Source organism: Echiichthys vipera (genome assembly GCF_963691815.1).
Source record: "Echiichthys vipera genome assembly, chromosome: 3".
Taxonomy (NCBI): domain Eukaryota; kingdom Metazoa; phylum Chordata; class Actinopteri; order Perciformes; family Trachinidae; genus Echiichthys; species Echiichthys vipera.
Window position 1 is genome coordinate 28,798,976 of NC_139828.1, and position 18,258 is coordinate 28,817,233.

Below are 18,258 nucleotides of genomic sequence, written 5' to 3' on the forward strand. Positions count from 1 at the left end.
ACAGGTATATTCAGATGGAAAGGATGAGAAAAAGAAGGTGTTTTTAACATTAAAGCATGTAAACATGTTCTAGTAGAAACACAAAACATGAGTATGAACCTGAATATGAGGCCTTTAATATCTCTGTAGGACCCATTTGTCTTCTAAATGACCTGTTTGATCATTTATCGTCAGTGGACAAATAAATCCTGCTGAGATGTGAACATTAAATGCCGTATTACATCTGAAGAGTTTTTTTTGACGGTAAAGTGTTTTGACTCCCCCTGGGATCAATAGCGTGTTAGCCGTTTCATGCGGTGAGTCATCTGAAAGCCGTATCTGGGCCTTCCCTGTGGCTAAGATGTGATCACCCTTAATTTAGCACAGCTTTTTTCACACAGTGTCACATGTTTTGAGGCTGTGGGAGGATTTCATTTGCTGACATTTAACTGTAATTATAACACCATGAGGGCAAAGTCTGCTCATTTTGTATAGCTGCATCCAAAACGCCTTCATGCTTAGACCTAGACTTCTCTTTACTGATCCTTTGGGATGACTCCTGCAAGGAAATTGAGATTCCAGCAGCTTACAAAAACAAAAGGGCGGTATAAAAAAATACAGTATAAGATAACCAATAAACTCTTAAAAGAGCTAAAAACCGGAGAGCTACTGGAGAGGCAGCCGTCTCCTACAGCACCAGCACTACTACAGAATTGTGAATTTCATATGAATGTATGTGTCTGTGTCATGTGTCTGTATATTTAGCTGACATGGAATGAAGCTGGTTTGTAATCATTTGTGCAAGAAACAAGACTAATGCTATTTATAGACTATTCCTCTCCTCCTTCATAAGAAATACTAGGCATCAATTGATTTTATGTCCGATTAATAGGCAAGTATGAATTACTTGCTTGTATTACTTACTAATTACAGACACATACACTGTGCAATTATGCAGGAGATACAATATATGCCATCTTAAAAAGTGAATCTTTTTTTAGGTTTATGTTGAAAGTTGACATAGATATATAGTTTCACCTCCACAGCAGCGGTTCCTGGTCTTTTTTTTTCTCATGGGACTTTTTAAATTGAATCTGTGCCTTTTCACAACCCATCTCACAGGTTGTCTCTAAAGGAAGTGAAATTCAGAATTGTGGGGCCCTTAAAGCAAAAGCCTGATCACAAACGGAGACACTGGAACAAGGTCAAACATACCCTGGGCAAGCTATAGTTTGTGCATCCCAAATTTGAAAGCCAACCACTGTCTCATATTCAAAAAGACAGAAAAGAAACCAAACTATGCTAATTACACTTAACAACATATTCCAGAGAGATTGCATGCCAGAAAGGTCCTTTAATCCAGAACCTTTTACATATGTGCTCACGTGGTGTATGCACCTTTGGATACGAAACTGTCAGGACCAGAACAACCTTGATCTGCAACATTTCTGACTGAGAATAGATACGGACACTATATTGAGAATACTGAGAGCTCCCCTGGTGGAAAATGTAACTGTGTACAGAGAAAACATGTTCACTTTTTCACTAGAGTAACAGGCAAAGAGAAATTCTGATGTATTGTATAAGTTTTGTGAAGGGGCCACTCCAGTGATTCCTGAAAACACCTTTCATCTCTGCTGATGGTGGTGGTGCCTGCTGCCGTGGTCCTGCATGACGCTTCCTGCTGCTGTTATAATCTATCACCTTAGCTGTGCTTGTTTCTACTATTCTGCTGTATTAACCGCCATAACATATAAGTCATATTCACATTACTATAGATATTATTATAGTTACTGTAAGTGTTTCTGTCTGTCTGTCTGTCTGTCTGTCTGTCGTTGTGTCTGTCTTTGTCTCTCTCTCTGTCCATCTGTCCGTCTTTTCTCTCTTTCTCTCTCCTTTTCTTCCTCCCCAACCGGTGCAGACAGATGTCCGTCCTCCACAGAGCTGGGTCTGTCCCAGGTTCCTGCCTGTTATAGGGAAGGTTTGCGTTGCCACTGTGCTCTACGGGGCAATTGTTGGGTCTATGTAAATCATAAATAAGTCATAGAGTGTGGTCTATACCTACTCTGTAAAGTGCCCTGAGATAACTTTTGTTATGATTTGGCACTATAAATAAAATTGAGTCGAATTGAATTGAATTGGCTTCCTGTTGTGCTCATTCATTATACACATACTTAGGCAAGCCTTAGAAGGTGCAATTGGCATCATGAACTGCTCTCACCCATCATGTATTCATATGCAGGCAGCTTGCTCTAGAGCACACTTAAAGGAATAGTTTGACATTTCAGAGTTAGATACAAAGATCATTACCACTCATGCCTAAATACTGTATGAAGCTACATCCAGGACATTTTAGCTTAGCTTAGCCTAGCATAGAGACTGTTACAGCCAGCACTGCAGCTCTGTCCAAACTAAGCTGACAAAATGTTGGGATGCTTTGTGCTGGACAGTGACTTCCTTGTTTTTTGTCATCATGGTAAGGTTGCCAGGCAACCAACGGAGACGAGAGGAAGTACCTGCACACAACAAAATTTGTCTCTATCTTTGTTTTTTGTACGGATTAAACAAACAAGATATGCCATATGAATAAGTCAGCTTTAAAGGTGCTGGTAGACTGATTAAAAAAAAAAAAAAACTTAGGACAGTGATGTAGTTGATGAGTTGCGCGTGCTATAAGGTAGATTGGTATGTTACAGAGGAGGAAGTGGGTATACTCCCCTATATATTCCAATAGTGTATTTGTCTGATGTGGGTATACTGTAAACTGTCAGAAAGAGGTACCTGTGTATACCCTACATGACACAACTGCCTTTAGATAGAGCCTAGCTAGATGTTTCTTCGATTACAGATTTTGAGTTATGCTAAGCTAACCGAATGCTAGCTGTACCTTCATATTTAGCATACGGACATGAGAGTGGATGGTATGAACTTCTCATCTTACTCTGGGCAAGAAAGTAGATAATATTATTTCCCAAAATGTAGAACTATTGCTTTCATTTCCTATAGATCTAGAGTTGATATTTGTTTTGTGTTTGCGCTGAAATAAACTATTAAAAATGTAACAGTGATTTATCACTGATTTCCTGCTTTGTATGTAGTGTTCTCCACCTTTCATGTCCAGCTTTAGGCTAGCTGGTGTTTATGGGGTAAATATTTAAATATCTGTGAATCTGTCCCAGCATAAATGGCTGCCATCCAACTTAAATTGCAATTCAGTATATTTCCACTAGCAGGAGGAAGGAGAGGAACCGGTTAGTCTGTCTGCAAAGTCATAAAGCCTTATGAAGCACTGCCTTTATGTATTGAGACACCACCTACACGCCACTTAGAGACATTCTGTTCCTGCCACTTTTCAGCTCCCATTTCATTCTTGGTTTGAATGTCTTGATGTGTGAGATTATACAATGGTGGTTGCACAACTCCAGTGGATTTAATAAAAGGGTAAAAGGGAGCTGGTGTTGAGTTTACTGTATTTGCAGAAAGAAAAACATGTTGTCTTCAAGAACTATGACATATGTCCTTGTGGTAAACGTTTTGCAACATTCACTGAAACCAAAACGCAAGGCATCAAGCATCATAAGAATGAATGTGGTGGCCATGGTCTGTTATCACTAAATTTGGAAATACCATACAGTAAACAGTGGATATTAGGAGAAAACAAAATACCAATAGCTTTGTTTCTTTCCAAGAACACCGTCCCCATGGCTGAATAACTCACAAAACACATCAACACGTCAACATTTTTCATCAGGAAAATGTGATAACTTGCTGTTGTAGTGAACTCTGATGAGTTGACCCGCCTAGTAGATGAAGTTCTCCCATTTTACACATATCTGGATTTTACCTCCAATGCCTCCTGCCTTTATGTAGCAAGGTGGAACGTTTTTCATCCAAAATGCAATTAGTGTTGGCTTCTTGTTTAACCTTAACAACGCTCCACTGAACACAATGCCCAAATTGCCATGACACAGAGCTGGAATACAATCAGCAAAATAGATCTTTAAGCAAGTGGTTTAGTTGCCTTATATCCTCAACTTCAGTTGACCAGGCTGTTGCTTATTCATTTGCCATACCATCGTCACTATGAACAATTATTGTAGAAAGTAAGAAACGTTAGCATTAGACACAAAAAAAAAAAAAAAAAAACATTGACATTCACGGTTTTACAGGATTTTCCGATATCAACATTCTTCTCTGGCAATAACCTTCATTGACCCACTATGATGCATGTCATATGCAGCTGGTGTATTTTGCCCTTTCGTCCCAACAGGTTAATCTCCAGATATGCTGGATTGTATGTTCCCTCCTTTTTTTTATATGACCCCCCCTACATGGTAGGCTACATGCACAAACCCAGTCCCTATAATTTGCAACCCAAGGCTTTCTGTTGTAGCCTATTCTAAAGGCCCAAACGCAGATGAAACCCTCATGACAGCCTCAGGGGTAATTTCCTCAGCCTTGATCTTGCTCCTCCAGAGCCACAGAAAGTACACAGAGAACCAAGATCACATAGCCTAAACTGAACTTTATGCATTCAGCAGTCCGACTCTGTGGTTAATACGGCCTTCTAGCCTTTTCAGATAAATCGCTGAATTCATTATTCTATCTTTCGTCCAGTCAGTCTGTCATTTACAACAGCTGATACTCACTTTTCTTTTATGATGTTCGCTAAATGTCGTTGCATTTCTCAAGACTACTTTCACAAATACATAAAAAGGGACATCAATTGCAACAATATCCTGAGAAAGTCCATCACGAGAGTTTTACTCCAGACCTGCAGTGCAGCTGCACTCTTTAGGTGAACAAGGCGAAACTCAAACCCCTTTGCCCTTGCTGCATTATACAGTATTACAGTCAGGTTATTGCTCTCCTTCCTTGTATCCAGGACAAACCCCCTATACATTAAAAATAAACCTTGTTAAATTATGGACACAGTGTTATAAGAGGCGCATGGGGGACTGCAGATAATCCAGGAATATTGCTTTGCAATATTTATCTAAATACATAACAAAAAGCAGACTTGCTGCCTTGTATTGCTTTATTTTTCCAAACTTGAAGACTACTTCAGTGATTGCTCCAGTTTTGTGCGACTGTTTTTTTTTCTTTGGGACAGGGGAGTTGGAGTGGAGGTTGGGGTGGGAGTAAAAAGTCAACTGTCAAAAAGCCAACTTCTTTCCTGCAGACTTTGCAAAACCCTTTGTAAGGATGCAGCAGGGCAGCAATGATCCACGGGTATTTCCCTCCCCACTCTTCCCAGTACCTGCATAAACATTTGGCTGGATGTTGACAGGGCTCATATCAGCAATGGATGGTTTATTTTCCTATAGTAAATGTTTTAATTCAACAACGTTATATGCGTTGTAGCCAGTGTTTGGTAATGTTAGTTTTGAAAGTAATTGATTACAATACAATATTACTGCCATAATAAAGAAACTAGTTACATTACAGCATTACCTACTGAAGGTAAGTAGGAAAAGTAACTTGTTAGAGTATTTTTGCATTACCAAAAATTAAAACCCCATTGCTATTGCTTGCGTATGTTGGTTATATTGTCCAGAGGACGTTCTTATCTTCTTCTGAATGTATTGGCTCTACCATCATTCATTACATAGCCAGTCTAGAGCTCGAAATTTCGTAACTTTGCAGGCTAACAACATGAATTTTTACTTATTAACACGTTACCCTCAACACTGGTTGTTGCTCTGCGTAGTTGTTGTACACAGCTTTAAAAAACAAACAAAAAAAAACTACAACCATATTTAATGTAGGCTAGACTAAGGACAAAGCAACAAACTAATGTTTCATAATTATCAACATTTAATATCTTATTAGGCTATAGCTATTCAGAACTTGGGTTTAGCTTATCTTAAGTTAGCATTAAGTCTAGAAACAGTAGGACAGCTAGCTTGGCTCTATCAGCTTACCAGTGACCTGTCAATCAGGATAGCGTTAAGCAAAACCCATTACTGTGTACATTAAAATAGCCATAAACTTGTTTTTGGGTGTTGTCTGTGTTTTTTGTGGTAGAACTTTGACCCTCTCACAGTGTGTTTTCACTTCATAAAAGTTGTTTCAATGTTGTGGTTGCCTAATTATTAGATGAGCGTTCTGCAGTTGCACTTGCTTACCAAGCTAGCTAGCACTAGTGTTATCTGGTAACTGACAATTTATAACCGGCAGCAAAAGATGGCATCAGCTGGTTGAAAACTGGTAAAAGTTTCCCTCTTTAGCGTTTAGCTTAGCGCAGAGCCATTGAACAACTTGGTGCTCTTCCCCACCTCTGCTCTCCCTTCTCGCTCCAAAATACCATGATAGCCACGGCCAAATGCCAAAATGGCAATGAGTGACGTTACAGTGGCTACACCCATTATCTTTTACAATCTCTAACTGGGCCTTATGCTTCACGGAGAAATACAGCTGAGGGCTTTTTATGTCTTCATGTGAAATTTTGCAGCCCTGCTGGTTGTGATAATAACTGGCATTCTTCACCGTTGCCCACTCAAGTTAAAACAAGTAGCCTGTTGGCAGGGAATGATTGTGTCTGGGTGTGCACTTGTGTGTTTAGTCTTGTGAATGCACTCGCTGTGCAAGTTGTGCACCTTATGTAACAGAATTTGCTGATGCAGCTCTGATAGCAGAAGTGACGGACCCAGCCCTAACCTGAGGCGACTGCCGGAGATCAGAGGAGAGATCCGTGTCCTCCCTTTCTGTCAGGCTGCCATGCGGGACTCAGCTGCTGCCTTCATATGGAACTTGTGAGCTTATGGTTACTACATAAAAAGTAATGTAGCTCACACACTTGGCATTCAAGTGGTTAAGTCGTGAGAAGACGACACAAACGTTAGGCCTACTGTCTGCGTTTAGAAGACAACGACACCAACAATTTAGCAAGCTAGCAAGTGCATAACATAATGCAGGAAATGCAGATGAGGACAGAGGAAAATGACAGTAAACCCAACCCCATTTCAAGGCACCAAGAAGGTCAAAAAACTCTAGCTACTGATCATACAGCGGACTCAAACACTTGCTAACACAACAACAATATTGCCAACCAGACAAGAGGAGTGTGTATCACAGTACGAACATTCTAATGAGTCCCAAGAGATGGCCGGGCTCGCCCTTACATATCAACTAGGCCTTTGGGACTTAGAGAACAGATGACTAATCAGCCCATATCCAGGATTTATGCGCCTTACATCAAGTTATGTGTGTGTGTGTTCTTTTTTTAATAGAAGCAGTCTTCACTTTGACTCGAGACTTGAGATATGTTCTTTTGATATTAAAGATTGGTTTTCAGTCAATGAGTAATTTGGCAGTTTTTTATCCTCCTGTTGTGCCTGCAATTAGATTATGTTAGCTTTGGACAGAGCCAGACTTGCTGCTGTTGTTGTTGTTTGTGAGCGTGTGTATGGATGTGTTCATGTGGGAGCAAGGGAGAGAAACGCAACAGTATCAACGCAGTTAAGACTCTCATACTGGGCTGCAACACATTTTTGTATTAATTAAAGGATTTATTTGAAAAGATTCTGTTATTCTGCATTATTTAAAAACTCAAAACCCCTACCTTATGTCCTAATAGTGCAGTGGAATGTAGGTTATAGTCATATCTGCCATAGTTGCCCCTTCTAATCATTTATAGGTAGGGACATTTTAAGAAAAACGAACCTTGACATATATATAGATATATATATATCGTTTGTGCAACAAATGATGTGATGATATAAGTTTGAGGCCATAGTATCCAGTCCCAGTGGCGCCCTGGTCTTCTCAGGTCTCTGCAAGAAAGTGACATTTTTTTTGCAAATCATGAACAACAGGCTACTCCTAAATGTGTGATCTTGTCGCATACGTCTGATGACTGCATGGACAGAGTGTTCATTGACGGAGCATGAGGGATTTTATTAGAAATATTAAAAGCAAAACTTCTCAGCTCCTAAGTTTTAATTTATCCGGATGCCACTCAGAACTTTGTCTCTGCTTTGGTCCGATTTTATTTGAAGTCGGGCTTTGTTACATGAAGTTACATTTGTTATTTCTGCAGCTCTTTTGCAGACTGGGTTGGGTCGGGATGCGATCGCACACGCCTCTTCACCACAATGCGGATGTGTCTGCAGACTATATAGCAGACAGCCCGGGCAGAAACCTGCGAGAGCAGCCGCGCAGCAGCTTCAGCTTCTTTCACCTCTGCCTTCTGTCCTCCACAGGTAAGAGGAAACATTAAGAATCTGCATGCTTTTGCAAAATACAATAGAACGCTATAAAAGAAATGATAGACTACTGTAAATGGATTTTTTACCTTTTGAGAAATTATTCATAACAAAGTCCTAGTCGCGGACTCTTCGCCTCGTTTTGCTTCAAACAGTTCATGCTTTGCACATTTTGAATGTATGTTATAAGTTTTGATTCCTGTGCTGCATGATTCTGTGCCTTCTTTATATTCCCGGTAAATCTAACTTTTTTAATTCCCAATGTTACACCCAACCCTGGGTAATTATTACATACTGTACAGTTGTGTTTTTTGTCTGTGGCTTATGGGTGTGCCATCAATTAAAAAAATACCTACCACACCAACACTTTGCATTGCAGTGTGGCAGTAAGTGCGGAGGAAACTCCCTGGTCCATCAGGTACCATCAGTATCTGTATTACCGGTTATGCAACAGATGCTGCAGAATAATAACACCATGGCTGTATTGTTCTGTGATAATGATGAATTTAAATGGAAATGGCAGAAAGCACCAATGTACTGTTGATGAAGTAAAACTGTTTTAGTGAACTTTTGAATGCGTTGTGATGCGAACCATTCATTTTCCTGAGAACATCGAGAGACATTTGAAAAGTTTTTTCCGCAGTTTTCTTCAATAAGATCCAAACATGACAGTGTCAGCAGTCTGCACGGAACTACGGCTGCAAGTCATTAACTGATTCCTTTTGCAATCCTTAAATCTATACAATATCAGAACATAGTGGAAACAATTAAATGCACTTTATTAAAGCCAAATTGTTTGTTTTGTCCAACCAAGTGTCCAAACCCCCCCAAAGATAATAGGATAATAATGAATGAATACATCAGAATAAGAAAGACAGCTGATCCTCACATTTGAGAAGCTGAAACTGGACAGGGTTTGACGTTTATGTTTGAAAAATGACTTCAGACAATTTCCCGTCAGTCGAGAAACTGATTCATCCGTTAATGTTTTCAACCCTGCATCAAACTGTTAATTCAATCTATCAACTGTTGTGTTTCAAGCTTGATGACTGTCCTTTCTGTGGCCTATATGTTAATGAACAAGTGTCCTCCCTCAGGCCCTGAGCACTATGGCAACCCAGTTCAAGACTGCAGGGAAGCAGCCCGGCCTGCAGGTGTGGCGGATAGAGCAAATGAAATTGGTCCCCGTCCCGACTGAACTCTATGGAGAGTTCTACACCGGAGACTCTTACATAGTGCTCCACACCACCTCTGCTCCTTCACACAGCATTCACACATGGATGGGTATTCTGGCTTATTATAGAATCAATTCCACCCCATACTGTACGTCCATCTCTTGTTTGTTACGGTCCTTCATTGTTTTTTTTGTTTTTTTCCTCCTTTCGGTTTTACCGCAGGCAACGAAGCGTCCCAGGATGAGAGAGCATGTGCTGCCATCCTAATGGTGCAAATGGACGATCACATGGGTGGAGCCCCAACACAGTTCACTGAGTTTCAAAACACTGAGTCAGTCACCTTCATGAGCTACTTCAAGTCTGGCGTCAGATACAAGGTGAAACATGATATACTGTACGTTAAAAAAACAAAAAACAAATAGAAATGTCTTTAGGAACCAACAGAGATCCAGATGACAACAAAAAATAATCCAATTAAGTGACCACTGGTTCCCCACTATGACCCCTACTATTAAGTTTGCATGTTATAAATTGTTATACATAAATTGCATCAAATAAATAATTAAATAATACATAATGGGGCGACAAGGTGGTGTCTGTCGCCTCACAGCAAGAGGGTCCCTGGTTCGAATCCCGGCTGGGGCCCTTCTGTGTGGAGTTTGCATGTTCTCTTCTCTTTTCTCCGGTTTCTCCAGCTTCCTCCCACAGTCCAAAGACATGCAGGTGTTAGGTGCATTGATGACTCTAAATTGCCCTTGTTTTACACAAACTTCCTGCAGTTATTGTGTCCACTCTTTTGGGATATTTGTGCAGTTTACCAGTTGTTTCTCTTGTTATTGTTATGCCTTGAATATATTATGAAATATCCTTAAAATATGACAGAGTCAGGGGTCGTCAGTTCGCTCATAGGTTGAGGAAAAGGTTGGGAACCACTGCTAAGGGGTTGTTTAAATATAGCATGTCTATCCCCTCAAGTCTCAGTGCTATTCTTGGAAATGTATGAAGTCGTGGTTGGTTGCTTCATCAGGTTTTCCGCTGAACGTTTCCATTTGGAGTTTGAACTGGCAAACAAGACAAGCAGAAACATGCTTTCTTAGGCCAAAACAACAGCACATGTTATGAGATGAAGCAGGCCGCTGGGAAAAAAATATATATTTATCACATGTTTTTGTTTCAATATGATGGATTTGAAAACCATGAACTATAAATAAAAACTTGCATACAATAATAAGTCAGAATCTAGACATTTTCAAAGGAATGGTTTGGCATTTTGGGAACTGCTTATTTGCTTTCTTGCAAAGTCTTGATTCCACTCTTGTGTCTGTACACTATCTATGAAGCTAGAGCTTTGGAAGACTTTGCTTTCAGTCTTTATATGCCTAGCACAGCTCACTAGATGCTGGCTCTGGCCTCATATTTAGCATACACACATGATAGTGTTATCAATCTTCTAATTTAACTCCTTGTAATACAGCAAATAAACATATCTCCCAAAATGTCAAACAAACTTTACATGTTTGATTAGGCTATTCTTTGAAATCGACATACTCTACCATGCAGTTGTAGTTCAATGTAATAGTTCTCTGATGCTGTATTCTTCTCTGACTTTACTCCTCTCAAAGAAAGGAGGAGTAGCCTCAGGCTTCACTCATGTGGTTACCAACGATGCAAATGTCCAACGCCTACTGCATGTTAAAGGTCGTCGCCAAATCAGAGCCACGGAGGTGGGATTATCCTGGGATAGCTTCAATACAACAGACTGCTTCATCATTGACCTGGGAAAGGTGATTCAAATATGTTTGACAGAAATAGTACAGCCTTCAGGTGTTGCCATGTTTCGCCCTAACTTTCTTTCCATCTTCTTTCCCTCTGCCCCTCTCTGTGAAATGCTAGGTCATCTACCACTGGTCTGGCAGTGAATCCAATATGTTTGAGCGCCTGAAAACCACCGGCCTGGCCAATGAAATACGCGACAATGAGCGGAAGGGTCGAGCTGAAATAGAAATGATTGATGAAGGCGCTGAGCCAGAAGCTGTCATTCAAGTGAGCTTCTTTTTAAGGTTTCTATTTGAGCAGCTTCATTCGGGTCACATCTGGCTTTGGCTGCTCGGAAGGATGTCAGTGATATGTTGCAATATGTGTGTTTATTTGTAGGTGCTTGGACCCAAACCTGACCTCCCATCAGGAAGCCCTGATGATATACAGGCTGATACAAGGAACAGGAACATGGCATCTCTGTATTTGGTAAATATGTGCAAAAATGAAGCTTTGAAAGGAATTTCTGTGGATAAATGTTACAGGACCTAAAATATTCAGAGGATAAATATAGATATTTTGATCCTTTCTCTATACTTTTTAGATTTCTGATGCTGCAGGCTCCATGAAGACAACTATGGTGGCTGACAAAAACCCATTCAAACAAGACATGCTGTCCCTGAGTGAATGCTACATCTTGGACAATGGAGGAAACAACAAGATATTTGTGTGGAAAGGTATTACACCACGTCATCTATCCATTTCTGCAACCTCCTGCTCTTTGCATACACTCTGCTTCGTGTATTTGTCAATGTTCGGTTCACTTGAGGCAACGAGTTGTTCGTCAGCTCATCATATGACTTGTTTATAGATTTGGCCAGAGTTTGTACTCACCAACCACTGTACCACACCCTAAAATGCAGGTCCGGATGCAAGTACAGATGAGCGCAAAGCAGCATTGACGGCTGCAAACAAGTTCATCAAAGACAAGAATTACCACCAAAATACTCAGGTACTGTGGCCATGTAGTGAAAGCCTGCTACCAGAACTTCATCCTCCATATCTTGTCTTCCTGTTTAACTCGCTCCTCTGTCCATTTGTGACACAAACAGGTCCAGATAATGCCAGCAGGAGGTGAGTCCGCCCTGTTTAAGCAGTTCTTCTTCAACTGGTTGGACAAGGATGAGACCACTGGTCCGAGTAAGGCCTACACCATCGGTAGCATCGCCAAGGTTGAACAGATTCCCTTTGACTCCTCCAAGCTCCACAACAACAACGTCATGGCTGCCCAGCACGGCATGGTGGATGATGGCTCCGGAAAAGTCAAGGTATGCTAGCATACGCTAATGCTGTACATTCATGTCTTCATATGTCAATGTGTAGATGTGACAGTGGTGGGTGTTTGTAGATTTGGCGCGTGGAAGACGGTGATAAAGTACCTGTGGACCCATCCACCTATGGGCAGTTCTTTGGAGGGGACTGTTACCTGGTGCTGTACTCCTACAATGCGGGAGGCAGAGAAAAGCATATCATCTACACCTGGTGAGTGCAACCTTTTCAGCATGGCTGGATTTACCTGTTCAAGGTCCCAGGGCAAAATTGTTGGGCCTCTACTGCCCCCCTTTATTAGGAATATGCACCATGTGTACCACTATTTAAACTAAAATGATGAATCAATATAAATGTTGATTATGACAAAGGGCCCGTCTACAAGTCAGAGTCACAAGGTTAAGTCCTAATGCAGTAACCATCTTAATAAATATTTTTACTCTAGCTGTGCAAAACCAAAACAAATTCTCTACCCAAACATGATTAGGGAACAGGGAATTTAACCAGGCCAAAACTGTTCAATGTCTTCAGGCAAGGGCAGAAGTGCACAAGGGATGAACTGGCTGCTTCAGCCTTTCTCACCGTCCGCCTGGACGACTCCATGGATGGAGTAGCTACCCAGGTAAGATATTTACTGTGACAGTAACTAGTATTGGTATTACTCAGGTTTTTCTTCATAGGAATAGTTCTTAATAATATAATAATAGTTCATCTTAGAAAATATGCTTGGCGAGAGTTAATGAGAAGATCAATACAAGTCATACTAGATTGTTAAACATGGAGCTATAGTCAGAGTCAGAGTCAGTTAGCTTAGCATAAAGACTGAAAACAGGGCAACAGCTAACCTGGTGTGAATTGGTCAACTTTAGAGGTGTTGGTAGGTGGATTCGGATTCTGATTATGTCTCCTATCTAAGCTAGGCTAATCAGCTGCTAGCTGTAGCTTCATGTTATCAGGTTTGGACCCAAATGCAGAACAAACATGAGGAGGCAGCAGGCTGTGCTCAACGATTTCATATAGAAATTTGCTTACAAACTGAGAGAGTCCAGACCAAGGCGGGTAATGACAGTCAGGTGACAGGTGACTGGTGACAGGAAAACCCAACTCCAGAAGGGACATATCAAAAAAACCTACAACAGGAAACACACCATAGCAATGAATGAAAAAGGAGGGAGTCAGACTGTAACATTATTGAACAGACAGACATTAGAGTGGTATCAGTCTTCTGAATCTCAACAAGAACTGTCCTAAAATGTCAAACTATTCCTTCAATGACTTACTCTTGCGGTTCAAGCCAAGGGTGCTTGACTCCTATCAGCCCTGTGTCATCTGACCTGTTGGCTAAGCTGCTGCTGTGTCTTGGCAGGTTCGTGTCACTCAGGGCCAAGAACCCGCTCATCTTGTGAGCGTGTTTAAGGGCAAGCCTTTGGTCATCCACATGGGTGGGACATCCCGCGACGGTGGCGACAGCAAGCCTGGCAGCACACGACTCTTCCATATCCGCAAGAGCTCTACCAAAGCCACACGGGCTGTGGAGGTAACCTTTGTTTTTTCACATTGAATGTACACAAACTGACGCTCTATAAAGACCTATTCATACATTTCTCCCTCTCGTTCTGTCTCACTCAGGTGCAGCCCACTGCCTCCTCTCTGAACACCAATGATGTGTTTGTGCTGAAGTCGCCTAATGCCCTGTACACGTGGAAGGGAAAGGGAGCAACTCCAGAGGAGCTGGCTGCAGCTCAGTACGTTGCTGGCCTGCTTGGAGGAGCTGCCACTCAGGTGGAGGAGACAAAGGAGCCAAGTGAGTGTGGGAAAAAAGAGCTTCGATCACTGCAGAATAACGGTGTAAAACATTTCCCTTTGGAAAACTGTGTTTTTTTTCCCCTCGTCATCAGATGGTTTCTGGGCAGCACTGGGTGGGAAGAAGGACTACCAGACCTCCCTAACCCTGCAGCAGACAATCAAGCCTCCAAGACTGTTTGGCTGTTCAAACAAGACCGGCAGGCTGATCGTAAGTAGCTACGTTTTTACCTATTTTAGTTCAATAAAGGTCTCATATTATCCTCATTTTCATGTTTTTTGTATTTATACTAGATTTTGTTTACATGCTGTGATAATCAAAACACATTATATTTCTCATACAGTCTGAATATACCTGTATTCACCCTCTGTCTGAAACACTAGCACCTGTTGTAGAAATGGATTTCCTCAATGAAAGATCAACAAACAGGATCAGCTTTTTCTCCGTGGTTTATTTTGACAAAGTATTTTCCTCTGCAGACAAAAATAAGTTCACCTCTGCCTCCTCACTCTGTCTAGAGTATAGCAGGAATGACACTTATCCACCCTCGGATACACTGTCTTTTAGAGGAATACCCAGAACGTGCTAAGCCTTGGTTGGGTGACGTCTTTAGACCAAACAAAACACGCCTTAGACATTACAATTCTGAACATTCTGAACTTCTCTCATCACAAGGTCTCTAACACAGGGTGCAGATATAATGGCACAAATATGCCATTATACCATCATTAGGCAGTTATTTGCGTTATCCATTAAGAAGGTTAGACAGAGGAGACACTGAACTGTGTCTGACCTGACAAAACTATGATTTTGAATTACAAATATCCAAAACTCCCACAACACACCTGTGTCTTTAAGACTGGTCAGTGTTTCCAGGTCTTCCACATCTATGCTCTCAGCATCTCTGCTCTGTCCTTGCAATAGAAATAAAGACTAGAAGTGCCCTTGAATACAGCCGCCTATGGGATAGTATGCGTCAACAGAGCCGCCATCATGGTGTGGGGTAGCGCTGCTTTTAAATGAACCAACGTCAATAGAAGTCCAGGTGACTCACGGAGTTATATCATCATAAATCAACACATTTGAGAGGCGATTTCTCTTGTCCAGGTTCGTTACGGACATTTATGAGTGTCAGACATGTATTTAAACAGGGGGTGGGTAAAATGATAGAGAAGCTTTTTTTTTTTGTTGTTGTTGTTGTTAACATAGCCTACGTTTATGTTCCAAACGTAATGCGCATCGACAATTTTCACATTCGCACAAACTCCTAAAATCAAAGGCTAGTTTGGTCAAGCCTAAAAATGTTACTAAACAACCTTTCGATACATTTTCCAGAAGTTAGTCTGTGCCAGTCTGCACCTGGCCTGGAGAATTCTTCACTGAACATTAATGTGGCCGACCTGTAACCACCAACATCCAGCTTAGGTTTGGATAACAGAGGCTAAATAGCTCTATACTGACAGGCATTTGGATGATTAGTTGAGAACTATAGACAATGTACACAATATATTTTACAAGCAAAGATTTATTTTAAGTATATATTTTTACATTTAATATAAAAAATGAATAGCCGTTTACCTGCTTATTTGGAAAAAGAACAAGAAAGGGCAGGTCTTTACACACAGGCATTGTATAAGTTTGTTAAAATAACTATTGATAATATAGCTATACAATATTTACATTATATACACTTGATTGCGACATTTACAATATACAGTTATTTGTCAAAGGTTCGTAACATACAAGATGACAAAATAAAATCTTACCTATAAAAAAGATGCCTTTGTCATCTTTGTTGGTTCCTCACTACAGCCATATGCAGCGCAAAAGTCAGGCACCTTCGCTGTTTGGACTGCCTTGGAACTTCCACACAAGATGGCGACCGTATCGACGCATGCTTAGAGGCAGAAAGGCACTTCTAGTCTTTATTTCTATGTTTCACTGCAGCCGGGGAATGACTATAAAATCACTGTAGCAGCACTTTCTACCTTTAGTATAGTTGTGACATCACAACCGTACAGAAGTCCTGACGGCTTGTTTAAAGACACAGTTTCTGAATACAGCCTGTGCATTTCTCTGTGGATTGAGCGTTTTGATACTTTCACAGTATTTATAAAGCACCTCTAACTGCTTTATAATAAAATAAGACATGGATACCTCACTTTTTACAATACTGGACTGTTAATGTAGATAGTTATTTATTGTATTTAACCCTTTGTTAACCTACTTATTGAACAGTTTTTATACAGCCACTTTGTAACCATGTGCTTCTGGATATTTAGGTGGAGGAGGTGCCCGGTGAGTTCACACAGTTGGACCTGGCACCCGACGATGTCATGATTCTGGACACGTGGGATCAGGTATGCTGCGGTCACTTATGATGAAACGGTTCAGTGTCAGTTCTTATTTTTTATTGCTGCATTATCCCTATATCCCTTCGCTTTTTTTCTCCCAATAGATCTTCGTTTGGGTTGGAAAGGATGCCAATGAGACAGAGAAAACGGGATCATCCAAGATTGGTAAGACAAACAGCTTGCTTGTTTTGCTTCCATGACATGTCTTCCACCAAAGATTAGCATTAGAGAATAACTCATTTGCATATGTAAACACACAATTTCATAAAATTGTCATAATGTAAGTGATGAACTGGGGAAGTTTCACGGTGATATGTTTAGCCTACTCACCATAAGTGTTTTGCAAAAGTTGAGGAGTATAACCACACATATCTTAAACTACAAATGCTTTATTCACCCATGTAGAATCCCCTTAAAGATGAGATGTTCACAAGAATCCTTGTTTTCCTTTCAGCCGAAGACTATTTGAATTCAGACCCCTCTGGTCGCCGTGGTATTCCCATCAGTAGCATTAAACAGGGAGATGAGCCACTCTCTTTCACCGGCTGGTTCCATGCCTGGGACCCCAAGATGTGGGACAAAGATCCTTTGGCGTGCCTGAAAGCTCGATTCCAAAAGCATTAGAAGACAAACACAACACAGCAGCATCTGCAATTATCCTGCAAACTTTCTTTGCTTATCATATAACATTGGACTTGAAACAATAATCGACCTGTAAGATACCGTGAGTTTGGAATTACAAAGTTCTGTGTGGGTAGAGGGCAGTTCAGAGATGATTTTAGATTTTATTTCCTTTTCTAACTCTGATGTACTGGGAATGTTTCTGGAATTTTCTAACTGTCTTAAGCCTTATTCAGACGCAATTAGTTTGACGTGGGGATGTGAGGTAAAATAGTCTTACCTCAGGACGTCTGTAATATGAAGGGCCAATTCACATGGGATAAAGACATCCCTGTATTCTACCAGAGGTGGGAGGGGTTTCTTGATTTACGCACTGCCGTCACCTCCCTGTCTCCATGTGCTTGCTTCCTGATATCACAAAATTAACTGGGCACAACACTAAAGGACAGAATCAATTATCTTTAAAAAAAGGGATCAGAGTGCTTCTTCAAGCGCATCCATGCTCAAAATAATGTGGAAACCATTTGAGCCATTTTACAGAGGGTCGTATTTGGATAAGTATTACCTGAGGTATTTCTTCCAAACCATTTTACAGAAGAAAAAACATTTTACTGATATTCTCCGGAATAATTACTGAAATGCCTTATCAGACGGGACTAAAACCTCTGGTAAAAATGACCTTACCTCACGTCCCCACATTAAACTAATCCTATCTGAAAAGGGCTTTTTGCATTAAAATGATCAACTGTTCAGTCCTGGGAAAAAAAATGCATATTTTTACGTAACATTTCCCTTTTATAGCCTAGCTTTCAAAGACAAATTTAGATTGAGAAATTCTGAATTTGAATAAAAACATGCCATGTTTTAAAGGTTGTCTTTTCTGATTTCTTTACTGATTTCTTTATTCAAACAAGAACACATTCTTCCTCTCTCAAGTCTTTACGGCTCACTGCAACAATACACTTGTTATCATTACCCTAAATCCTCTCCAGGCCACAGCACCATGTGTAGGCCTGACTCGATGGTAATCTTCA

General features: G+C 40.7%; 1 protein-coding gene across 1 annotated transcript; it reads left to right on the forward strand.

The window, feature by feature from the left end:
- The first annotated feature begins 8,107 nt into the window (after positions 1-8,107).
- scinla (scinderin like a) lies at positions 8,108-18,093 on the forward strand. Its single transcript, XM_083911641.1, has 17 exons — positions 8,108-8,183; positions 9,284-9,470; positions 9,584-9,738; positions 10,984-11,145; positions 11,255-11,404; positions 11,516-11,605; positions 11,721-11,853; positions 12,040-12,128; positions 12,229-12,444; positions 12,525-12,658; positions 12,977-13,067; positions 13,812-13,982; positions 14,075-14,249; positions 14,344-14,459; positions 16,532-16,609; positions 16,708-16,768; positions 17,058-18,093. Exons 2-17 carry the CDS (start codon positions 9,296-9,298, stop codon positions 17,225-17,227), a joined length of 2,166 nt encoding a protein of 721 aa, XP_083767767.1. The 5' UTR covers positions 8,108-8,183; positions 9,284-9,295; the 3' UTR covers positions 17,228-18,093.
- The last annotated feature ends 165 nt before the right edge of the window (positions 18,094-18,258 follow it).

What these genes read in the sequence shown, in the direction of transcription:
- scinla (XM_083911641.1), top strand. Translation starts at nt 9,296, where the DNA reads ATGGCAACCCAGTTCAAGACTGCAGGGAAGCAGCCCGGCCTGCAGGTG. An exon ending in ACATGGCATCTCTGTATTTG is followed by an intron (nt 11,606 to 11,720) that starts GTAAATATGTGC and finishes TATACTTTTTAG; the next exon opens with ATTTCTGATGCTGCAGGCTC. An exon ending in GGAGGAGACAAAGGAGCCAA is followed by an intron (nt 14,250 to 14,343) that starts GTGAGTGTGGGA and finishes CCTCGTCATCAG; the next exon opens with ATGGTTTCTGGGCAGCACTG.